Raw genomic sequence first — 26,269 nt, forward strand, 5'->3', positions numbered from 1 at the left:
GGTCCTTTGAGCGGTTTGTCAGTAACATCTAATCCCAACAACTGTTCACAAATATCTGAACAGTCAAAGAAAATTAAAGTGACAATAGTGTAAATATAAAAAGTGACTCAATATTTTGTAATCAGAAGTGAGAAAGGATTCAAATCCGAAGTGATTCAATTTGGTGTGCGTGTGTGTGTGTGTGTGCTGATGGCCCCGTATGTATCCCCATGCTGGGTATTGCTTATCTGTGAGCCTTAAATCAGGGCAGAGCAGTCAAACCATTTAAGCAACAGTGTCCTTCATTACATAACAAAATGACTAAAAAAAAGCTGTGGCCATAAACACACACTGGATACAGTGTGACATGCAAAAGCAGCCAAATGTATGAATCCGTTTCCATGTAGTTTTGATGCTGGATAGAAACATGAAGGACAACAGAATCATGTTGGGAAAAACATTTTTTAAAGAAGTTTTTAAACTGGATCTCTAATGAGAGGGTGGCACAGTGGTGCCTGGGTAGGCTCACTCTGTGTATTCCCACTGTTCACGCATGCTTATTAACATTCATCAGTATTGTGAATGTGAGCATGAATGGTTGTCAGTCTCTCTGTGTTAGCCCTGCAGTGGCAATCTGTCAGGATGTACCCAGCCGCTTGCCCAAAGTCAGATGGGCAAGGTTCCAGTCCCTGTGACCCTGAACCGGATAAAGCAGTTAGGAAAATGCATGAATGGATAAACGGATCTCTGATGGAAGGATCTTTAAATGAAGAAATCTCTGCTCGTGCTTGTGTCTGCCTGTTCTTCGCCCCCAACTCAAAAACTATTCTTCTGATCGCTTCAGTCTCTGCGGCATGCTGGGGACAAGACTGTGCGCAGTGCTGTACTGGTTGAGTGGTGGTCTCACTTTGGGCTCATCTGCTGTGACCTTATCTCTGACCAGTGACATCACAGAAATATCAGAGAACCAACCTTTTTGGTTACTGCTGTTATTCAATGTTAAATGAATATTTTACAATTAAATTATAAAATTCCTATCAACATTTTTGTGACTTAATAACAAATAGATTAATTAAGAACAGTTATTATACTAGCTGCTGCATGTAATTCATTTAGTGATGGAAGATACAGGGTTTTCTTTTGGAGAGCAGCTGGAGCGCTGTGGCACACTAACATTTAGACACACACATGCACACACAGAGGCTCATGAATGTACTTATTCGCGCAAACACGCACTCAATCTGAACCATGTGACCTCCACAGGCCATAATGCTGTTCCTGGGCCGCTCACACTTTGCTAGGTGGAGTCTGTATTGCAGCGCATCTCGCCCCCTGGCTGTGCTGACCTCTCACTGTGGTGATCTGACCCATGCTCATGCAACCTAAATGCCACTCCTATTATTCTTGTTAATTGAACTATAAATCATTGCAAGTGTGTGCGCATACATGTAAAATCGTGAAGGTCACTTGTGTTTGTTTACAGTGTAGAGCCGGTCCCGCTCCAGTTGAAGCCTTTCATTAGACATGACGCGTATGACCTAAGGCGGCGCTCTCCGTTCTCTATTGTTGGCTGAGGATTAGTGCAGCGCGCAAACACGCCGAACCTGGAGTGGTTGGAACAAGTTGAGGGGTATTAGAAGGTGGATGTGTGTGTGGAGAGGAGGAGGAGGATCACTTTGGATTTTAACTTTCAAAGCTGATTTGGGAAAACTGTTAGGATTTCAGCTCGCTAATCACCCTCTACTTGCAGGATGTTAAGAGTTATCGGGAAGCAGGTGCACAGAAAGAGCAGGTGCAACAGCACAAGAGCAGAATGCAAAAATGTTGCTTTGTGCTCGGCCACTTTAATATCCATCTCTGAAGTGTATACAGTATCTGTGCATCCCACCTCTTGAAGTGTGCGTGGCATATGAGGTCTTGGCTGCACGTACACTTCTCTAACAGGGATTTATGTCAGCAGGCTAATAACTAAACAAGCATGCAAGCAGAGCAGCCCTGAAATGGTAAAGCTGTAATCTCAGTGAAATTTGTTTAATCTCAAGGGGGAGCGGTAATCTGTCAAGATGGGCTCATGGAGGGAGGATGTTTCTGCAGCTGAAGTGTTTCTATTTCAGCGAGGTGCTACCCTGCAGGAAATATTAATCCTAGCGGTGCGTTATCCACTGAATGAGTTTTGCGATTCACGTTAATGGGAGGCGCACAAACAGACCTGATGGTCAGTGGAGGTTTGTGGCGACGTGAGAGCAGCTGTCATAGTGTCCATCTTCTCAATTAAAATTCAAGACAATGGGAAATAAGGGACTAAGGGGATGTGGGGGGAAAGGCTGAAGAAGAGGACTTCTATGAACCAAAACAAAGTGATTTGTGATGAAGAAACTCAGGATGAGAGGTACAAATAGCGCATGATGAAATAGATGTTCGAGCAAGAAAATGAGATCAGAAACAATAAGCCTGGAGAGATATAAAGGACAAGCTCTATAGATAAAAGAATGAGAAGAGCCAGCTAGGAGAGAGCTGGCCCGAGATGAAAGCTGAGAGATCTGAGCCCATGCTGTGCTGTAATGAGTTCCTGAGGCGAACAGATTGAACTTTGAACCACGTATTAAACCCTATACTGTAGCTGGTGTGTATGCTCACATGCGTGTATGCATGATTTTATTGTATGAGGAGCTGTGTTTTTCTTCTCTGGGTTTAAGTATCTCAATTCGTAGGCACAAGATTCGCTCACCATCCAGTCCTGGAAACGATCGTATCTGCATAAAATGTGACTTAACGTGCTCTTTCTAAAACTTTGACACATTTGTACACCTGAGAAATTCTCCCACAGAAGCACAAAGTTGTGCAAGTTCACACTACCTTAGATTAGTTAATACTGATGAAAATAAAATAGTTCAGGTTCATAATTTAGATTTTGAACTAGAAATGAACTATTTTATATTAATTTCTTAAGCCCCGCCTACATATAAAGTGATTTGCTCACAGCATATCTCTTTGTAGCTGACAGCTGGTCACTATTTTTGACATTCCACCCTCAGGTATATTTGCCACCCCCACTTATGCCGATCAGCAGTTTTCTTCCCTCCCATTTGTGGTCACTTCAGTTACTTGCCTCAAAGTTGGGAAAAGTTTAACTCAGCATGTGCCCACTTTGTGTTGTTAACAGTTAGGCTATTTCACCTGCCAAATTTCACTGTCATTGCATGATTTCTGGTTCCCACATCACCACAAGTCTTTTTCTGTGTTATTCCTTTCCAGAAGAGCCTCCTCCTGCCATCCATGGAGTCTCCAGTCAGTGCCACTTCCCATCGAACCAAATCACAGTACACTTCTGTAAAATCACAGACGGTTCCTGACAGGGAAGTTACAGTGCCCTCTGGTGGACAAACTGTCCATCATCAACACTCATTAAAATGTTGGAGGGTGTTTCTCCCATCTCATCTTTGTTTTTTAACTTTTCTTTTATCAGACATTATAAATGCCGATACCAATACATTGGCAAATAGCTAATATAGGCCAATAATATCGACCTTCAGATAAATCAGCCAGACTCTGCTTCAAATGTTCATATGGAATTTCTTCAGTAACATTTGTAGCCAGAACTCCAGCTAGCACTATGCCATTATAGAGGTTTCTTGTTTGGCATCATGCGCATCATTGCTCGAAACATGTCCGCCATATTGGACCTGATACAACCACTGGTGGCGAGTAAAAAATGTGTATTCCCCGACTGGTTGGCAAGTGGTTCCTGGAAGTTGCTGGCTGTTGCTAGGTGAAATCACTGGCAAAGAGGGTTTCGTGCCAAAAACCTCCTTGTGATTGCTTTGTTTGATAGCAGATTGCTGAGACCATCAGACGTTTGCATGGAAGATCCTGACTTGTCTGCAGACAGTTGCTAACTACTAGCCAACAGGAAACAGTGAATGTTCACCTTCAAAGTAAGAGTTGTGCCTCAGCACTTCAGCCAGCATGTTTCAAAACGCACAGCTTTTAATTTTAAGGCAAACGGCCTCCGTTTCCGGATTGTGCCGCACTTTTCATAATTTCACTACTGCCGGTAAGTGTTTGCGGGCAAGTGCAAACTACGAGTTGCTATAGTTCATTGTTCAGTTCATGGTTCAAAAAATGCTCATGTGAAAAAAACAAACTTTCATCTACTGGGCAAAGTGGGAAAAACCAAAGGGATGAGGTGGTCAAATTTGGTTAATACTGTCAAGGATGCAGACCCAAATGCAGGACTCTGGAGACTAACTTAAACACAGCTTTATTGCTGGTCATTCACAAAACACAAGTAAAACAAGGAAAGGATCTACAAGAGCAAATAATCTAACTGAGTCGGATTCTCTGAAAAATGCAAAACAAGGAAAACACACGACCAAAGAGGGAGTAATGACAAAGGACAAGGGGAAACACAGACAATAAATACAAACTCACGAGGGAAGAGGAAACAGGTGGGAAACACAGTGGGACCAAATCAGGATTAAAGGACAGAGGAAGTCAAACTAGATACAAAGTACAAGGGACAAAAACCCACCAAAGTAAAACAGGAAGTAACTGAACGTGGAAACAGAAACACAGACTTAACACAGAGAGGCACACGGAGGAACTTAACATGAGAGACAAGACATCAGAGGGAGGGAACATCATACTGGGGAAGACACAGAAGGAAAACTAAACTAAAGCACTAAGAGCTGAGAACACAAATATACTTTAAAGGAAGATACACAAACGATAAGGGCCTCAGAATGATAAAATAAACAAAACCACAGAGTCCACAACTCAAAACACTGGGCACCTAGACCAGGACCATGACAAATACACTTTCATAAGAGGCTTCATAATTAATAAGAGCACGGTCACACATTAGAAGGCCTCCAGACACCAAGTCAAAGTTTTTAATTCCATGCTGACGTGCTGAATAAATCCAAATCTGAATATTAACCAACTAGAATTTTCTGCTCCACATGTAAAGAAAGTGAGAGCAAAACCACACGTAAGCAGCGTTAAATTCACACACACACACACACACACACACACACACTTGGTTCCAGACACGAGAGACGGAGTGTGAAAAAGCTGACAGTTCTGTCTGATATTAGTATACATTTCATGTTATTTGTTTGAGGAAAGTTACCTACTTAAGTGTGCGTGTCCATGTGAAATTTATTTATTTAAATGTATCGATCCCTGACTGCACGTTTCAGCGTGATTTGTGCTCATGTTACAAAGTTTCTGCACAGTCAAAACATATAACCTGCCAGTGTTGGGTAGGAGTGGCAACAACTTGATTTGTAATCAAGCTAGAAACAGCCCCTCTAAAACTTACATGTTTTTTGTTTGTTTGTTTGTTTGTTTTGGGGGAGGGTCTAAATATTGGGAGGAAGCCAACCTCTGCATCTCTCTCGCACACACACTTCCTCACCTGGAGTTGAGGTCAGCCTGTGTCGCCCCTGCACCTCCTCCACTTCCTCCACGGCTCTTCTCCAGGCCCAGTTTGGTGAAGATGCCCACCAGCACCATGATGGCCACCACCCCACAGATGATGTACACGATAAGTTGTGTGCGGTCCCGGTCCAGGTCCCCCTGGCCCTCTGTGATGGTGGCCACTGGCTTCCCAGTGTTGGCCCAGATGGGAGTGTCATAGTTGGAGCAGATGCTCTGGTCCAGCCGCTGCTGACGGAACTGGCAGCAGAAGCGGTAGAAGCAGGTACCACAGCAGTAAAGAAAGACTCCAGCATTGCAGTTGAAAGGTGGGTCCCACTGGCCCATGACATCATAGTAACCCTGGCAGCGCGTCCCACCGGGAGGAGGGAGATCCTCATCGTCTGCATCTCCGCCACTGTTGGGAGTGGAAAGCCCTGTCTCCGGAGGAGTGTTCTGGGTGGTCTCTGTATAGCTGGTTGTTGTCTGGTTAGTCAGTGTGTTAGGGGAACCCTCAGTTATTGTCACAGCAGTGACTGATGGACTCTGGGTGAGGGCTGGCTGGATAACCAAGAAAGAAAAGAGAAAGAAGAGGAAAAAGCAGCAGGAGAAAAGGTTGGTGGACGCCATGCTTCTTGGAGAGCCCTTTTCTCCAATGTCCCACCTGCAAGTTTCAAACAGGAGGGAAGCAGATGGACGAGTGTTAGCGACTAAAGAGAAAATGACATCTAGATGCTGCTGAACAGCACAAACATCAAAACAAGGCAGAAATATGTTTATTGTAATATCTCAACAAATGAGAAAAGCACACACAAAAAAATTTCCATATTCTAAGAAAAACAGGAAAGAAAAATTCCCAGAAGTAACTCAAATTTGCAGCATGTTCCTGTTGAAACACATGATTTATCTATTGATCCAACACATTTATGGAATCAATACTGAAAAGAGGGCAGAGTATGTTTTTAAATAGGTCAGTTAGGATCACTGTTGCAGACTTTTGTTATAAAATATATAAAATTTATATATATCTGCTGTCCAACTGGGAAAATCAGTCTGAGCCGACTTCTGCTTCACAAAGAAAAGAAAATTCAGAAAAGCAAGTGCCAGTTAGATTTTTTTTTTTAGTTTGAAAGAGCTAAATCAGTAACTTTTGAAGAATTTTATGCTTCAAAATCACTAACTGCGCTCTCACCTTCTTCCTCTTTGCAATCCGCGATCGACCCTGTGCAGTTCTCCCCCAAAGTTCAAGGACGAGAAACAAAATCCCACTAGAAATATCCACTAACTTCACCCAGCAGCATTTTTGCCCCAAGTTTCCTCGCGGTTCCCTTTCCCTCATGTGTTCTCCATTGTCAGCTGTAGATTCAATCTGGATGACTCAGACAAACCCAAAGGGATGCACTCCTCTGGTCTTCTTCGCCCTCTTTTCTATTTTTCTTTCCTTTCTATCACCTCTTGCTCTTCTTCTCTTCTTCAAACGCTGCCCAGTCAGAGGCGGCTGATGCGAGTCCGGTCAACGACTGTTAGACTCTGTGTGTGTGTGTGTGTGTGTGTGTGTGTGTGTGTGTGTGTGTGTGTGTGTGTGTGTGTGTGTGTGTGTGTGTCCATATGTGTGTGAGAAAAATTAAAAGAGAGTGTGAGGTGGTTGCACTGAGCACTGCAACAGTTCAGGAACCAAATGAGGTCTCCTCCTCTGTTTACTTCCACTCAGTGCCAGATAGACAGAGAGAGAGAGAGAGAGAGAGAATGTGTGTGTATGTGTGTGTGTGTGTGTGTGTGTGTGTGTGTGTGTGTGTGTGTGTGTGTGTGTGTGTGTGTGTGTATGTGTGTCGAGGAGGGTTATATCCAGCTGCATCTCCCATAATTCCCAGAGGGAAAAAAGAGGAAGGAGAGCGATGAAAAAGAAATGTTGATGGTTACTGAGTAATTGGAGTCACTTTGTGTGTTCTCTGCGTTTGTGTGTTGTTACTATATGTTGAAAATGTTGGCTTACCGGGGACAGCCAACATCTGCTGGGGTCACTCCTACTCATTATCTTCTTACCCCCCCTCAGTCGCTTGATTTTTCCTGGACCTCCCCCCCTTCCCAAACCCGACACACAGAAGCAGAAGCACCACCTCAAATTCCACCCACCCTACTTCCCCATCCTCATCGTGTCTCTTCCCTGCCCTCCCCTCCTGCCTCTGGCTTAGGTAACACACTTGTTTGCAGATTTCTGTGTCGAGTGTGTGCGTGTAGGTGTGTGTGTGTGTGTCTCTTGTAAGCATCTGTTTGTGTCAGATTCAGGAGTCAGCAGGGTCCAGCTTCAGCTTTGCCTCCTCTTTTGTTTCAATCCCAACACTCGCAGGAAATACCAACACCAGGAGCTGAGACTGGCACAGACTGCCAAAAACTGCAAGGACACACACACAAACATTCAAATGGACACATGCATGAGAAAAATATGTAAAGGTGCACTTGTCTTTCCCAAATTTTTGCACTTTGTGTATGTATGGTTTGGAGACACACACACACTCAAATGCCTCCACTGAGGCCAATTATAGGAGCTTTTTACAAAGTAAACTACCACATTTACACATTCTAATGGAATTATAAGCCAGATTGACAAGGGGCTTTTTGTTTTGCTTTCCGTTAATCGCCTGTCCCAAAATCCCCTCCTTTATGTGTTGTCATTCCGGCGCAAACTCAACGTTTCCTCCACTTTCCTCTGATTCTCACTGTATTCCATGCTGGATATCAGAGGAAGAGAGAGAGAGAGGGGGGAGAGAAAGTGTAACAGAGGCAATGAAAAGAAGAGAGTAAATGTAGGGCAGTGGGGAGGAGGCTGATTGAAAAGAAAGAAAAGAGAGAGAGAGAAAGGAAGGAAATGGGGGATGGAGAGGTAGAGTAGTGGATGGAAAATGACAGGCTGAAGATGAGATGTGCGACACTGAGAAAAGGGAGCGAAAGAGGGTTTTAGAGCGAGAAGTTGGAGGGGGAAAAAGAGTGAAGTGAGAGTTTTGAGAACAGGATGAAGGGAGCAGAGAGGTGACAGGTACAGGATGGAGGACTGAAAAGAGGGAGGATTAGGAAGCAAACGAAATGAGGGACTTTTTTTTTCAGTGAGTCCATTTCTTCATCATTTTCAGACCTGCGATGGTGGCAAACTCAGCCAGTGTAACCACACAGATGCACGTTTTGCGAGAATAGGGATTTAGTGGCGAGCGGGCAATGATGTGCAGGTTATGGAGCCGTCAACAGCAAACCAGCAGCAAGGTTTGAAAGAGAACCAGGATGGCCAAGAAATACTTTGCATGCTGTAAAATGTTATTTCAGTGTTGAGGATGTAAAAACCCAACTGGGGACAGTGGATAGAAATTAGCAAAAGCTCTCTGCAACACATCAGTTTCATGCTCTGCAATTGAACTATGTTAAACTCTCACATCCTTCTACCATATCATAAATATTTAATAAGTTAATAATTTTTTATTGCATTTTTGGAGTTAACTAGCAGTTCGGTGGTCCCTCTCTTGCACTGCATAACCACAATGGCAGCTACTGAGGGTCATTACTAGATAAAGCATCACAGACTTGGCTTTGTCTTGCTTGCTACTCTCTTAGTGTAGAATAGTTGAGGACGTTTCAGTATTTTTCCTTAATTACACACTTATGCATTTCTTTCATTTAATGCCATATTTTTGGGGTCTTCAGTTTACACTCAGATGTCTCTCTGAGTTCCTCTTGAATCTGAAAAAAAAGGTTCGACTAATGGATGGACCCTCCTTTCCAGCACCCTGGCATAGACCTTACCGTCAAGGCTGAGGAGTGTGATCCCCGATAGTTGAAGCACACCCTCTGGTCCCCCTTCTTAAAGATGGGGACCACCACCTCAGTCTGCCAATCCAATGGCACTGCCCCAGATCTTCATGCGATGTTGAAGAGTCGTGTCAACCAAGACAGCCCTACAACATCCAGAGCCTTCAGGAACTCAGGGCGAATCTTGCCCACCCCTGTCACCAAGGAGTTGTTTAACTGCTCATGGTCGCAGAACGCTGGACCAGCTCTTTATCCTCTTGAGGATATTCAAATGTGAGTGGGACTTTGCCCATCCAGTCTACATATGTTTCATGGACTTGGAAGGCGTTCAACCACACCCCTCAGGGTATCCTGTAGGAGGTCCTGTGGGGTTATGGGGTGTCTGGCCCATTGTTGCGGGCCATTCAATCCCTGTACAATCGAAGTGAGAACTTGGTCTGTATTGCCGGCAATAAGTTGGACTTGTTTCCTGTGGGTGTTGGACTTCACCAGGGCTGCCCTTTGTCACCAATTCTGTTCATAATTTTTATGGACAGAATTTCTAGGCATTGCCAGGTGGCGGAAGGCTTCTTCCTTGTTGCCCTCAGAATCTCATCTCTGCTCTTTGCGGATGATGCAGTCCTGCTGGCTTCATCGGGTGGTGGCCTCCAGCTCGCAGTGGAACGGTTTGCAGCCGAGTGTGAAGCAGCTGGCATGAGAATCAGTCTGAGGCCATGGCCTTCAGCCAGAGAAAGGTGGAGTGCCCACTCCAGCTCAAGGATGAGTTGCTGCCCCAGGTGCAAGAGTTTAAGTATCTTGAAGTTTTGATAACAATTGATGGGAGAAGGGAGCAGGAGATTGACAGATGGATTGGGGCTGCAGTGATGCAGACGCTGCACCGGTCTGTCGTGGTAAAGAGGGAGCTGAGTGTGAAAGAGAAGCTGTCGATTTACCGGTCAGTCTACATCCCTACCCTCACCTATGGTCACAAGCTTTGGGTTGTGACCGAAAGAATAAGATCGCGAATACAAGCGGCGGAAATGAGCTTCCTCCAAAGGGTGGTTATCCTCTCCCTTAGAGATAGGGTGAGGAGTGCAGCCATTCCGGAGGGGCTCAAAGTAGAGCTGCTGCTCCTCCACATCGAAAGGAGCCAGATGAGGTGGTTCGGGCATCTGACTAGGATGCCTCCTGGGTGCCTCTTAGGTGAGGTGTTCTGGGCATGTCCCACCAGGAGGAAGCCCCGGGGTAGACCCAGGACATACTGGAGAGATTATATCTCTCAGCTAGGCTGGGAATACCTTGGGGTCCCTCCGGATGAACTGGAGGAGGTGGCTGGGGAGAGGAAGGTCTGGGCTTCTCTGCTTAGGCTGCTTACCCCCCCAACACGGCCCCAGATAAGCAGAAGAAAATGGATGGATGGATGGATGGATGGATGGATGGATGGATGGATGGATGGATGGATGGATGGATGTGTCTGAGTGACATTCTATTCATAGCTACAGAAAATTACCACTTTGCAGATGTTTATAGCTCATATGGGCTAACTGCATTTTCATCCTAAATGAGTGCAAAAGTGCATAAAACACAGCTTGCATCCAATTTTCAGTTTTTACTACCGTAGCACCTTTTAGGAAAATTGAGGTCAAATTGAGAGCGTGCGAGCTTTTATGCAGCAGTGAATGGAAATAAGAAAAAAAATGACTGTGCGTGTGTGTGTGTGTGTGTGTGTGTGTGTGTGTGTGTGTGTGTGTGTGTGTGTGTGTGTGTGTGTGTGTGTGCCATACAGTTAAAACACAGAGGGGCTGTTGTTGAATTTTAATAATCTTGTTGAATTAATGTTCATTTTGAACTAAATTTGCGAAGTGGCTGCAGGTCTCTCATTTACTCGAATGCCCAGATGCGCTGAATATTTAATTGGATGACTTCACAGCATCTATGAATATTTACATTTTAGCTCAATGTGCCTCTACTGCCAAGTGTTAATCCTAAAATAAGTGTTTACATCAGCTATTAGTGCTGCACTTTGTAGTGCTTTTTTTGTCTCTTATGTGGACAAATGGAGATGCTGAGCGAAAGATTCAGTGACAATCAGAGGGTCTCTTTTGAGAGGTATCAGTTTACAGCTGCATATTATATTATAGCAATATTATAGGAGGTGTTTTCTCCACAATGTGGTCTTAGGCTTCAGCACTTCTTTGCCCCATGAAAGTTCCATCTCTGCCTGCCTGTATTTGGGTTTCCAGCAGGGGGCTGCATCTGTGTCACATTTTTTCAAGTTTCACTTCTGCTCAGTGTTTACTTACAGAGACAGTTTCCATGCAAACCATGGCAATCTGCTCACAACCCAAGCACTCATAAGGAGGTTTTTGGTGCAGCACCCTCTTTGTGACCAGTTTCACCCAGTGACAGCCAGCAGCTTCCAGTGACCACTCAGCGACCGGTTGGGGAATAATGCAAATTTTTCCCTGGTGACTGGAAGTTGCCAGGAGGTCGCTGATTGTTCTCTAGGTGCATGTGACTAAGACCTTAGTCTTCATTTCAAGCGGCAGGTTCTTAAAGCCTGTCTTCATGTACAGGTGCTGGTTAGAAAATGCTTTTGGCCAGGAGATATTGCCGAGCCTTCTAAGACAGCCGTTGTGGAAGTTGCTGATTTTGTTCCTGCCCTTCTTCACTACCCTCCAACACTCGGAGCCAAATACTACTGACTTAACGTTAATACAGTATTGCTTTGACTTCCAGATGTTAAAGTGCTGGCTGAAAGGACTTCTGGCTTTGTTAAGTCTGGCCTTGATGCCTTTATGTTTGATGTCAATTTATATCAGTTGGACACAAAAAGAAAAAGCAACACACATTCCCTTAGACAAAATCTAAATACCCTGTGTCAGGGTAATTTCATTTTAGATGGCAGAGGTGCTCAGATGTTTGGTTCACCATTTTGGGCAAAACTGTTCTTTGTAACCAGATACTTACAACGTAGGCCTGCAACAGACTGCCAGCCTGAGGATGTAACCTGCCTCTCACCCTGTGACAACTGGGACATGCTAATCCTCGCATCATAAAGTATTTCTTAGAATACAGTAAATACAGTGAGAAAAGAGCACTATCGTCATCACTACTGCCAGTAGCCTACTACCCCGCTGCAGCCACAACCTCAGTTCAGTCGATGTTGTGCCTGTCTGCACATATCAAAGGCTCAGAGTGCTTCTGTTGTCTTCTGTTTCAGGCTATAGGTCAGCCCAACATGTGTGTGAGTGTCTCTCTGTGACCAGTATTTGTTTTTCTGGCTTTCCAGCTTTCATCGCATGAGAGACGATTGTGCATCTCGATGTTTACAGGTGACTAAAACAACTGAATCTAAATGTGCGTGCATCAATGCAGCTTTAAGATTAAAGGTTATTCAGAGAGTTAGCCAGCATCGTGACAGGTTAATTGATTTCTCGGGCCAATACATTTTGTTTTATGTGCTGTTGAGGAGAAAATTCGGTGTTTGGCTTTTTTCTGCAGTGTGCCTCCATAAACGACACTGCAGTGCATAATATTTGACAGGGCACATTCAAGATGCTTAAAGGTTAAGTAACCTTTACCGGGTTTAGCTGATGTACTGCGAAAAGCATTTTTTCCATTTATGATTTCTCATCTATATTTATTTGATAATATATTAGTTTTACCCAAAATGCTACGTTGACCACTTAAAGCAACTTTTGAACATTTAATAGACTGCAATGTCATGCAGCCACACCAGGGCTTGTGCGACAGTCCTGAAAGACACAGTGACATGTTTTCACAGTACATACAAGCAAAAAGAAAATAACCACAGTTAAGATAAAAGGATGATATGAGATAATTAATAACATAGACACTTGAAGTTCAGAAAATATTAAATGTAAAAACGGTCTGGATGTCCATTTATGACATATGAAAAACTTAATGGGAAATCTGAAACTATTTATAAAATTATCCAAAATGATTTAGCATAACTGTTCGGTGAAACTACAGTTTCAGTTTTGGGATTCTAATGAGCTCAGCTTGATGAAGTCTGCTCACGTGAGGCCCCTTTAATGAATGCGAATTACATATGTTAATTCAGGCATTGCTTTATCTGCATTTATATGGTCATGAGCACACGTTGTAGTCTGTCTTCTTAGGGTACTGTGTGTGTGTGTGTGTGTGTGTGTGTGTGTGTGTGTGTGTGTGTGTGTGTGTGTGTGTGTGTGTGTGTGTGTGTGTGCATGTGAGATGTCATTTGTTCAGGTCTCATTTGACAACATTCTATTTGAAAGATTTTATACTCCAGGAAGCTGAAAAAAGGAATTAACACACCTTGTGAGTAGTTAAGGGACTGAGTGTGTGTGTGCTGGTAAATGCAGTTGTGCGTGGGTCTTTAGCCAAATATCCTGAGCATACAAAAAATGAAATAGTTTTATTTGCACTCTTCAGAAGCTTCATTGTGGTGTTTGCGTTCTCTTATCATCTCTCCCACTGTTGCATAAATCCTTGATTTTGAGGCGTCAGCTGTCAATCTTTCCTGTCGTATCTCCTTATTCAGTCGCATGTATATTTGTGTGTGTGTGTGTGTGTGTGTGTGTGTGTGTGTGTGTGTGTGTGTGTGTGTGTGTGTGTGTGTGTGTCATCCTGACACTGCAAATCCCCAGCACAAAGCTAATAAGCGAGTGTGATGTTTCTGATGCTGCGGGACTGAACCCGTTTGTTGCCACACAACTGCACAGCAGACATTTAGTGCTCCACATGTTTTGACCGGAGTAAACACTGCGAACCTCACAGTTCTCCTCGGGGTGGTGGGCTTTGATGGGTTTATATGAGATGTGATGTGAGGAAATGTTTGTCCCGGCTCCATTTAGGTTGCCTGGAGAATAATTTAAACGTCTCTCTCTCTCTCTCTCTGTGTCGCAGCCTGTTTCCTCATGCACGAACGCAGCACAGAACATATAAGGTTGTTCTTTGTCTGTTGCTTTAATAAGAGAACTTAAGGTGACACATTGTTTCATTCCTTATGCACCAGAAAGGCAAGAGGTGGTCTCAGAGTCCCTGCTCTTGTATTTACTGTGCAGCTTCACGTGTACTTGTGGCAGTAAGTTTTGCAGAGTCGCATAAGGCAGGTCTTAAAAGGGACCTATTATGCCTTTCTTTAATTTCTGTCATATGTGGTGTTACAGTGGCAGAGGCTCGAAGTTTCAAATAATTCTGTCAGTGTCTGTATGCGTAATCCCTGTGAGCCTAAAGCTAAGACTTCAGACTGTTTTTTTTTTCCACCCACCTGAAGAGAGGAGGAAGACAGCTAAATGGCTTGTTTCAGACAGTGGATGAACTGACGGCCCTGCATAAGATAAATAAGGATTATTTGAACTGTGAATCATGCAAAGCTACTCTAGCAGAGCACGAGCATAAAAGCATGGAGCTTGAAGTGAGAGCTTGAAGTTAAAATTCACACAAGTTAACACAGAGATACTAGAGAAATAAAAAAGTCTCACATTCAAGCTACCTTTTCATTTTGTCTCTCAACAGCAGATACCTTATATTTCAAACCCTCATTTAGGGTTATCAATAAAACACAAGGTGTTTCAAGGTGGTTTCCAGACCTGTTCAGATGGGAGGCAGTGTATATTTTACTGATGGTTTGCCTTGTGATTTCTGCAAGCTGAAGAGGGCTTTATCAGTACTAAAAGCTTATCTATAAATAACAAAAATAATGATCAGAACTAACACTTTTTTCTCACACAGGTTTGAATTGTTTTTAATCTAAAAACATGCATAAATTGTTAATGTACTCTTAACAATGTTAAAACCTCAAGTTATTTTAAAACAAAAATAATCTAACCTTAAAAAATTATTTATTTTCATGTGACATCACATTGTTGGAACTCTAGCCAGAGGCTCGAAACGAGGCTTTCCTCTGTTCCCTTACAGCAGTGCTTCTCAATTATTTTCTGTTATGCCCCCCCCTAGGAAGAAGAAAACCTTTTGCCCCCCCCCACTCTCTGCCGGGACTATAAATAGTCACGGCGGAGCCTGCTCTATGCTGTGAGTAGGCAAAAAAAACCTACACCATAGAGCTATTACTTACTGCGCACACAATGAGAGCGCCACTGCCACCTACTTTGGATGTCCAATTACACTTAATTCTAGTACACCAAAAAAAGCATGTTCCCCGGGGTCAGACGTGCCCCCCCCTGGTAGCGGCGCGCCCCGCCATTTGAGAAGCGCTTCCTTACATTTAGCTGTATTATGTTTATTGAAATCCCAGCTAGTTATTATAATGGATACATGACGGAGCCACTTGGCTTTTTCACAGCTGCTATTCAATCCTAGAATAAAGCAATGCGATGAGAACATGTTTCTACAGTAAACGCCCCGCCATGCAAAAATCACCAATCTCACCAATCTCTGAGTCCTGCGTCTGGGTCTATATTAACAGCGAAAGCTGCAAAGCATACAGAGCAGCTTCTTCACAGAAGTACACAAACACTTTTTATAACTTTTTATAATATATAAGAAATTCTCTGTGGTCAAAGCAATGGTGCATACTACTAGCAGTGGCGATCTAAAATTGATATAGTTAACAATTAGGATTGTACCCTAACACTGTGTATGCCTGCGTTGGATCCATAGCAAATGTTTATGTACGTGCAAAAGGCAGAAATGTTTGACCAGAGGGGGAAAAGCTTAAAAATGTGCACACTTGGATGAGCCCACAAACTCAATTAACTGTAGTCAATGCAAACCCTTCATGCATATGGATTCGGGATAATGCATTTTCGTGGCTAATGGCTGCAGCAGCTGTTAAGGCAGCATAAACAACAGAAAGCAAATGCAAACATGGTTAAATACTGAAATCAAACCCATACTCTTTAAATCACTCTGAGTTATGCTGTCTTAAAACACATTTCATACACTGGGTCAAGCCTAAAGCTGTACTGATAGGCTGCATTGTCACAGCCGGTGGCCAATACGAAAAGGTGGACCCAAATGCAGACACTCTGAGCTCCAGGGGGGCAGGCAGGTAGGCTGAATCTGAAAGCTGTCATATTACGAAGACACGGGAAGAGGCCGGTATCAAACTGCAGGTGGAGTGGTGGGTAAAGATATTCTCAAGGACCAGATGAGGCAGGCTGCACACAAGGAAAGAGAGAGAGACTCAAAAAAACTGAGCTCAGCTAGTGACCAGGTACAACCAGTAGAAGCAGACATTCTGGCAGAGACTGAAGGCTCGACCTGCCTTTTAAATAGTAAGAATGACTTTGCAAACTCAACCACAATGGCAGCACGGTGGTGTCGTGGTTAGCACTGTTCCCTCACAGCTAGAAGGTCTGGGTTGCATGTTCTCCCTGTGTCTGCGTGGGTTTTCTCCGGTTTCCTCCCCAGTCCAAAGACAGAGAGTTAAGTTAACTGGAGATTCTAAATTACTCGTGAGTGTGAATGGTTGTCTGTCTCTCTGCGTTAGCCCTGCGACAGACTGGTGACCTGTACAGGGTGTACCCTGCCTCTTGCCCTATGACAGCTGGGATAGGCTCCAGCCCCACCCATGATCCTGAACAGGATAAGCGGAAGAGGATGAATGGATGGATGGTGGAAACTCAAGCACAATAGTTAAAGATACACATTTAGCAAGTATTATCCAGCAAATCAAAGTGATCAAAATACAGAATCAAATCTAGCCAGCAGTGCTTTTAAGGGCAGGGACAGTCCTTTGATTGTCACGGTGTTTCAGAAGGTCTTTTCCAATTACATCATCTTCAAAAATGGTCTCTCCTGATGAAACAGAAGCCTGGTTTTCCAACACAGAAGACACAGCATCCCAGAGCGGACAGAAAAAGGTGTTGAATACGGGACAGTGAGAGAGGCAGCTGAGTTATTAGAGTCAACTAGGTGAATGATTAGTGACATTTCTCTGAATGTTTGGCTCCACTCAGGCCAATTAGAAAAAGCAAAGGCAAAGAGGGCAGCAGAGCCCAGAGGGCCTGAATTAGACCGCGTGACCACAACATCCCCAAAACACGCACGCACGCACGCACGCACGCACGCACGCACACACACACACACACACACGCCAGTAACCTCAGTCAGTCACTGTAAACAGATTCTGCAGCCTCCCATACGCGTATGTCAACAAAATGGTTTAAAGACACCAAAAAACTTAAGGTTTTATTTTTATAAGAATGTTATTGTCATTTATGATTTTTTATTCTAATTGTTGACTCCATAAACAATAAAAAAAAGACACTTGGTTATGCAGATTTTTGTGTTTTGGGCTCAGGTAGAGGTGGGATGCAGAAACGATGAGATGTCAAGAACTTTCTGAAATGAACACAAAGGAGCAGCAATTTCACAAAAGGTAAAAAAAAAGGGAACACTCAAGGGTAAATACAGACTAAATATGGAAAAGAGAAGTGCAGGCAGCTTTAAGAGACTGTGTACTACTTGGAACTGAAAGGCACAAAGAGTACAAAAGAAAAAGAAAAAGATGCAGTGCCTCCTTTTGGATGATATAGAGGCAGGGACGGCAAAGAGTGCGAGAGTATTGTTTCCAATCAGGGTACCGTGTGTGTCTCTCTGCTCAGTCCCCCCCCCCGGACCTCCCTGTCAGCAGTGACCTTTACTAAATCAAAGGAGATGCTAATATCCAGCTTCATTTGGGCCCATTACAACTGCACACGCAGCGACTTATAGAAGTGAATGAGCTGTGTGCAGACGCCCTGTGAGAATAGCTGTCAGTCTTCACGGCCTGCTTTGATTAGCAATTTGAAGGGCCTCTGCCCCCCCGGCCCCCGACTGTCCTCAGCAGATACAAATCAGCCCTGACGCTGCCGCGTCCATTACTGCCATCATTTCTGGAGAGAATTGTAATGAATCTCATTTCCCCAACAGTCCTCACTGCTTCTCTCTCTTCTTCTCTTGCTTAGCTTTCACACCAATGTCCTGCTTTTTGCTACGGTACACAATTTTTACTTTAAACATGCATAAATATCCACCTTCACTTTAAAAAAATTATCTTTTCAAGTAAATTTAATTTTGTGGGTCTTTTTCCATTATTCAATACAAAAGTGATAAAAGGAAATGATCTCAGAATTAGGATTTGACCCCTGCACCCTCCGACTAGGACGACGTGGGTCTGATCCTCTGGTCCCCTCGCAGGCAGCTTTGACGCGCCTGTAGTAAAAGATCAGTGGTTCAGTATTTGTGCTGTTTTTCACATGTACATTTGTGAGTGCATCCCCAGCAGAGGACACCAAGAAGACTTCAAGAAGTATAACAGGAGTGACTGCTCGACCACTGCGTCTCCAGCTGTCTGTATCTGTGTCCACAGCAGAGTATAATCAAGGCCTAACCCTTCCTACGTTGATGGGAAGTGACAGCTGCTTCTCTAAGATCATTGCTGATGTCCATCTTCCTTGGCATTGTGTTAACACACACCTGAAGGCTCCAGACCTGCAAACTGCCACAACATCTGCTTTTATAGAGGTGGCTGCTTGGCTGATGATCAGGTAATCAAGTGCATTTGATTAGTAGGAAATGGATGCTATCTCTGAATTCCTATGAAGCAGTAGGGGTGCACTTAGTTTTCCCACACACAGCTGGAATTTCACTCATTTTAAGACCTGCTAAGGACCAGATGTCTTTTATTATCTCCTGATACATAAAACCTTGGATGTGGATGTTTCTTCTTAAACATTTTCTGGATCAAGAGAAGTTTCATTTTACAATTCAATGAACAACTCAGTGCATGAGACATAAAATCCATTGATTACATCAAGGCATTGATTTCTACTCAGCTCCAGACTTTTCTGACCTGCAGCTCTAAAAGGTCAAGGTGTCAGCGCTTCCACTCACATCAGCCAATCTCAGAGCTGCTGTTTTGTTTGGGTGCAGACAGCGCAAGCAGGGCAACATTTCCCAGGCTGTGGCAAAAGACAGTTTTCTATCAGACGTCTAAACTGACTTGAACCGGAAGCCCGGGACACTCTTGCAATGGAGTCTTAATCTCAGGAGGTTAATAAATAAATAATTGTAACAAATCCACATGAAACTGCTGCCGAGAGTGGATAAATGCTTCAGTGTGGGGGATATCAGGGGTTAATCTCCATCACGCATCTAAATCACTTGACCCCTCTGACAATTTTCAGCCATCTAATCTCATTCTCACAAGATCAGAACGGAAACACACACGACTGAGACGCGGGCGAGGGATGTGAGGAAATCTGTAATCTGTGTATGAGAGAAAATAGAGCAGAAGAGTGAGAGATGGCTTAGCGGATGAGTGCAAAGCCTTGATGTGAGAGACAGAGCGCATTGTGATGAGGTGCGAAAAAGAGAAGAAGCAGGAACCTTAAAACCTCCAGAAAGTTCAGCAGAGATTTGCTGCATCTGCCTTAAACTGTTTCATGTGACAGTCTGCGTGTCATCAAGTTTATTATGTTTGATTAACCTGAGACAGTGATTAGTAGCTTTAAATGACTGCAGATACAGAATTTTAAAGCGAATAATTGCACTGTTAAAAACGTAGCGTCTCACCGGTTAATGTGTTTCCACTCAGTCAAAGAATATCAGACCACTGTTTAGTTTTTTCACTGCTGCATACTTATTTCTGCAGTAATGCACATTTATACTGCAGGTAAACATGACATCATTATGACTGAGGTCACAGGCACACTGAAGCCTTTGCTTCACAAGGGGTGAAGCAAAATATCACAATATACTGCACAGCTTCCTCCTGCAATAGGATTATTAATATGCTGATGCCAAACATTGATAAGCCGTGGCATTTTTTTTTATACTGTTTTATAACAGCAGATCTAAACTAATTCCCCCACCAATCTGACTCACCAGAGTTACTGCATCATGACTTTTTGTGATTATCAAATGAATGAGGGGGAAATGGCAGAGACAAAGCTAATCAGAGAGGTAATTATTCAAATGCACATATTATAGGTAGGTAGGTATCAAGGGGTTGCCACAGCAGATGGATCTGTGATCCTGGGAACAGATTTTTACAGATGTCCTTCCTGATGCAGCATTCCCATTTATCTCAGCTTGGGTCCAGCACTAGGAGCCCACTCACGTGTGATCCCCGGAGCTGGGCTTGTGTTTCCTCACGAGGACCTTTTGCACATCAGGCAAATGTGATCATACCAGACTGTGGAAACACTGTGAATAAATATTTACCCACAGTAACACAGCTTTTGCTCTGTGAGTTCAGGATTGGTGGAGAAAATAGGTAATATTTTTTCCAAATTTCGCTTTTAGGACAATGACAATATTTACTGGTCATAAAAGCACAGTTTGAAAATAATACAATCTATTTTCTCTACTTTTGAGGTATAAGCAATCACGAAATGAAAAATAAAACCAAAATACCCATACTTGTTACCAAGAAACAACAAAAAAAAAAATTTTCAATGAGACAAAAGTTTAAAGTTATCCATTTGGAAATTGAAGAGTACGTTTCCATTCAGTTCAGTTCAGTTATATATAAATCACAACGGTCACCTTGAGGTAAGGACCCTACAGTGATTACACTGCGTCTCCAGCTGTGCTCCATTAACAGCAATGCTTTATAAAGAGGGGGATTGTTCCTTTACCCATTCTCTCTCTGTTAAGTACATGTTTGTATTCACACTCTGTAGTAGTTTTTGTAGTTTTGTAACTACACTCTGCTACCCGAGGTCATCTTTCTGCAGATTTTCCTCTGAATCAGATTTGGTGGGTCACAATGTAAAATGCAGCTGAGACAGGCTGGACACAAAAGTTTCCCTTTTCTCACCAATGACATGCTCACCTTTGCATTCACCTTCTTCCTTTAACAGTGAGTTCGATTAGTGTGTCAGGCTTCCTATAGACGCTGTGATGTACTGCCATATCATGTCAATTTGCAATGCTAAACAGCAGCCAGGTGAGTGGCAGTCGCGGTAGTTGATTCTAATAAGGAGTTGCTATTTCAGTAAGTCCTGCAGCAGGCTTTTTTCTCTGGAGTTAATCACACTGAACAACAACACTACAGCTCCTCTCTCCTCTCTGGGGTCTCCATCGGCGCTTCCTTTTTTTTCTGGCTTTGCTCGCTTCTTCTTCTCCTTGTTTTTATTTAGATCTATATCTGTACGGCCTTCCCCTCATCTCATTTACATCTCACACTGCACTCTGGTTTTTCCCACTTTTCTTGGTTAATCAGAGCCTCTCTGGGATGTTCAGGTTGAATGTCATGACACTTGATGCATTTTCACCAAATCGCTCACTGTCCACCTTGTTAGGTACACCTGTTCAACTGTTCATTAGGACAAATATCTAATCAGCCAATCACATGGCAGCAACTAAATGCAATCAGGCACATAGACACGGTCGAGACGACCTGCTGAAGTTCAAACCAAGCATCGGAATGGGGGGCGGGGGGGGGTCAGATGGGCTGATCTGCTGGGATTTTCCCACACAAACATCTCTGGGGTTTACAGAGATTGGTCTGAAAAAGAGAAAATGTCCAGTGAGCAGCAAGTTGACGTCAGAAGTCAGCGGAGAATGGCTAGACTGCTTTAAGCTGATAGGAAGGCAACAATAACACGCACACAAAAAAAAAAACACACTCATTATAACCAAAGTATGCAGAGGAGCATCTCTGATGGTAGGGTCAGAATTTGGTGTCAACCACAGGAAAGCCGAGATCCAACCGGCCTTGAATCAACAGTTCAGGCTGGTGGTTGTGGAGTGCGGGATATTTTTCTTGGCACACTCTGAGCCTCTCAGCATCTCTGAGCATCAACTAAGCTTCGCAGCCTCCCTGAGTATTGTTGCTGATCACGCCCATACCTTCACGATCACAGTGTGTCCATCTGTACCCATCAACGTGCCATTTCTTAAATGCCCTCCGTAGTCACCAGATCTCAATCCAGTAGAGCACCTTTGGGATGCGGTGGAAGGGGAGATTCACATCATGGATGTGCAGCATGCAGTAGCATGTGTGACAAGTAGCCATCCAGCAAAGCGTCCCTTTTTTTACTCTCATAATGTACAAAATAGACATAATGCAGTATTAAAGAAGTTGAAACTTTAACAATTTTGACCACAAACTGATTAATAAAGTATTTTTTAAGATAATTTGCATGAGCACTAATTTTTTTTTCATGGTGTGTGTGTGTGTGTGTGTGTGTGTGTGTGTGTGTGTGTGTGTGTGTGTGTGTGTGTGTGTGTGTGTGTGTGTGTGTGTGTGTGTTGGCAGCACTGAGAACAACATCACCAGTTTACATATCAGAGAATCCAGAGGCTGATGGATTGGTGATTGTGTGGATTTTCTTTCACTGTAGTGTCTACTGTAACCAATATCCCACTAATATCACTGTATTAATTAATGCAACCGACTCTGAGTACAATCTCTTTGATTACCTCTCCTGCATCTGAGCGAGCGCTTCCCTCCAATTAAACTGAGAGCTTAGGGCTGTTTGGGCTGAACCAGTCAATTAATTGATGCTTCCATTGTGGTGAGCCTACTTTCATTATGTACTTTCATCATGTCCATTGAGCATTATTCACTGATCCTGCATCAGATCACTGAAACAAACACAGCATTGAAAGGAAAAATAAACTAACCAACCAGTTTGTGAATTGAAAATCAGAAATATGAAAATAGCAGACTTGATTCGACACCTGTGAAATACGAGCCTGTTGTTCGGATTATGTGGAGCGACTGTGCTTCTCGGGACTGTAATATCCAGCCTTTCTAAAAATGTCTCATGTCAGTCGTGTTCTACGCTGAGGACAGTCTCACTGATGGAGAATGGCATAAAGCGGTCAGTTGTGCCTTGATATTCATGCTTCATTGTTTAAGGTAAAAATCAACATCTGTGGGGTTCAACAAAAGCCTCTGAACCAGGCCAGCATGAGCGCATTGCATAACTCTGCCTCACACTGTTTAGCTGTCCCAAGGTTATGTTAAAAGACACTGGCCTCGATTATATGCTGACTAGTCAACCGTGAGTCCAGCTGTCCCTCCCAAAGCACAGTTAGATCCTACTAAATTTATCATGTCAGGTTACATTTTCTATGGGAATTAGAAAAGTTTTTGTATCCCTCATCTCTGGCAGCTTGTTCTGCAGTTGTTGTATCTTCCAGATTTTTTTTTTTTCAGATACTACACAATAACACCATATCTGTTTTTTTTTTTAGTGGGTGGTAGGTTTGCAGCCAGACCTGTTTGGACTCAGCATTGCACATCCATGCGGGAGTGACACATGCAGAATGTGGTTTGGCATTGTCTTGCTAATTTAAGCAAGACCTTCCCTGAAAAAGTTGTAATGTGGGCGGTGACGAGTCTGCACTCACGCCCCTGAGATCCCAGCTTTTGAACTGTTTGCTGTTAAACAGTTCACATGGTTATTTCTTGGCATTAGGTTTATCTCATCTTATCTATTAAGCGGTAGCTCTGCTTCCAGTTCCATCTTTATAAAACAGTCACAGAAGTCTTGCTTCAGCTGTTGTTAATGTTGCAGATTTTTTTTGGTTCTTTTGTCTGTCTTTTTGTCTATTTAGCATCAATTTTGTCTCGTGCCATGAGCCGAGTGTGAATAAGAAGGTTCATTTAGTTTGCAACATTCGCACTATTTGCAAACCGCTCTCTGTGACTACATCGCCCTGTTGTCGTTGTTGCCTCCATACTCTGTTTTCCTTCAAACAAGCAGGTGTAGAACAAAACAGTCCATCTATTCTGTCAGCACCTCCCTCCCTTTCTGCCTCCCACTTTCCCCACTGATCCCCTCTCCGTCTCCCCCCTGCCCGCGCAAATGTCAGCCCTCACATCTTCTGCTATCAAAGGATCCACAGTCGCAGCAGGATCCACCCAAACCTGACTGCTCCTCTCACATCATCCAGCTTCACATGAAAAAAATGAAGACGGAGGCACCACGATGGAGGACAAGAAAAGGAAACTGAAATACGATGGCTCGGTTGAACAAACATGTATGTTGTGATTTGATTTTCTGCAACTTTTTGCTCAGCGATTAGGAGAACATGAAGCAATAAAAGTATCACTGGTGCTATTTGCATGATTTAAACGGCTTCAGAGTCAATGTTCATATTCAGCCAGATCATCACCGTCATGAAACACGCAATCATAGAACATGTGACACCTCCACAAAGACATCCATGACTTTTTATTCAAACCTTTAAAGGGGCATTTCCAATGATTTTACAGTGTTCTCTTCTCAGTGCATTTTCATTAATAACTTTATTTATTCTTCATGGCACAGATTCAACAAGGTGCTGTAAAAATTCCACAGAGATTATGGTCCATGTTGACATGATAGCATCACGCAGTTGCTGCATATTTGCTGGCTGCACGTCCGTGATGTAAATCTCTCGTTCCGCCACATCCCAAAAGTTAGATTAGATTGAGATCTGGTGACTGTGGAGGCCATCTGCATACAGTGAACTCATTGTCATGTTGAAGAAACCAGTTTGTGATGATCTGAGCTTCGTGACGTGGAAGCAGACATCAGAAGATGGGCACACTGTGGTCATAAAGGGATATAGATGTGGTCAGCAACAATACTCAGGTAGGCTGTGGGATTCAAATGATGGACAGTTGGTATTACGGGGCCAAAGTGTGCCAAGAAAACACCTTTACACTGCCACATCTTTAAACCCCAGATGTGCAGAAAAATCCCAGTAGATCAGCAGCTTCTCAAATACCCAACAACCGTACCACACTCGAAGTCAAAGCCAGTTTGAACTCCAGCAGGTCATCTCGATGACGCCTACATGCCTGAATGCACTGAGTTGCTGCCGTGTGATTGGCTGATTAGATATTCGTGCTAATGAGCAGTTGAACAGGTGAACCTAACGAAGCCTGTGCTGAAACTGTTTAAAAAAGTGAAAGTTTAGTTTTGGGCATGTCAAAACCAGTGATGATAATCTGGTGATAAAAGGCTTTCTGCGAATGTGTGATTAAAAATCATGCATGACGGCTGGCTGCAGGGTGACAGGCTCCTGTCAGTGGGATGTGGAATACAGAAGAGATCTTTAGCCCTCGTGGCGCCGCAGCCCTTTGGTGCTCACTGTAGTTAATTAGTGGCATGCCCTCAGGACTTTTATCTGCTCTGTCTGTGTATGGGCAAGAGAGAGAGATAGTACTGATGCTGCTCCAGGAGCTGCTGCAACCTGTGTGTGTGTGAAGGGAATTTATGAGAGCATACTGAGCTGGCTACATGTTTGCATCCTGTGGATTGTTTATCTGCATATGCTGCAGTCTGTGTGTGTGAGCTACCAAGAGCTCATCAGGGTCACAGAGTTGACAAGGAGTTGGCCAAGTGAAGCCTGATCCCCTCATAGGAGGGAGGAAGTGAGCGAGTCAAACTGAGCATTAGAGCTAAATGTCGAGAGAAAACAAAGAGGAGATGCTGAAGAGCTCACCGTGCCCTCACTTTTCAAGATGAGCTTTCTAATTACTATCAATTTAAATGACCTCCCCACAATTCCTGTCTCCTAAGGTTGTAGAAATTGGCCTCTTTTCATTGAGGAATTGCTCCCCGTAGTGCAGAGCTAGAGCAAAAATGGCCGTTCCAGGAAGTCACTGGTGGTTTGAGTCCCACCTTGCCACTGAACTATGATGACTGAAAGCTTGGACAACAATCAAGAATACTCTGTTTCTAGTATTTCACTAGAACATCCAATCTGTTTGTTTGTTTGTTTTTTAAAGTAAGTATGTTCAGGAATATAATTTTCTCAGGGTATTACATGCTTATAACACTGCTTGACTCATGAAATCATCATTTGAAACAGCTGATCTGACTTTTCACAGCTCCCTCTGGAGCCACAGCGCCTTTTCAGAATATTTCAGCCTGTTCCTGATTCCCTTGAGCAGTAAATTTAATAATCACCTCTACTGTTAAAAATGTAACTGTACACAAAACACGAGCACTTTACTGAACAGTTGATGTTGTGCTTTCCCACATGGGTAAAAATAAACAATGCCAGCAAATGACTTTTTAGTAAGTAAATTTCATGAAAACACCCACTTGTTGCATCCAGATGGCTGCTGATTGTTTTTTTTAAACAAGTGCGCCCTCTTGTGGCTTTTCATTTTATCACCAGGATTATTTAAACC

The 26,269-nt window shown here is 43.4% G+C and overlaps 1 protein-coding gene across 1 annotated transcript in view; it reads right to left on the bottom strand.

Moving 5' to 3' along the window:
• Nucleotides 1-6,970, bottom strand: part of shisa8b (shisa family member 8b) — a 38,703-nt gene extending 31,733 nt beyond the window's left edge. Inside the window, exons 1-2 of the mRNA XM_030755671.1 lie at nucleotides 6,590-6,970; nucleotides 5,399-6,061 (exon numbers count right to left, since the gene is read on the bottom strand). Of these exons, the coding sequence (XP_030611531.1) occupies nucleotides 5,399-6,027 (629 nt within the window). The 5' untranslated portion in view covers nucleotides 6,028-6,061; nucleotides 6,590-6,970. The remainder of the gene's footprint in view (nucleotides 1-5,398; nucleotides 6,062-6,589) is intronic.
• Between the last annotated feature and the right edge of the window lie 19,299 nt (nucleotides 6,971-26,269).

Source organism: Archocentrus centrarchus, chromosome 19 (assembly GCF_007364275.1).
Source record: "Archocentrus centrarchus isolate MPI-CPG fArcCen1 chromosome 19, fArcCen1, whole genome shotgun sequence".
Lineage (NCBI taxonomy): Eukaryota > Metazoa > Chordata > Actinopteri > Cichliformes > Cichlidae > Archocentrus > Archocentrus centrarchus.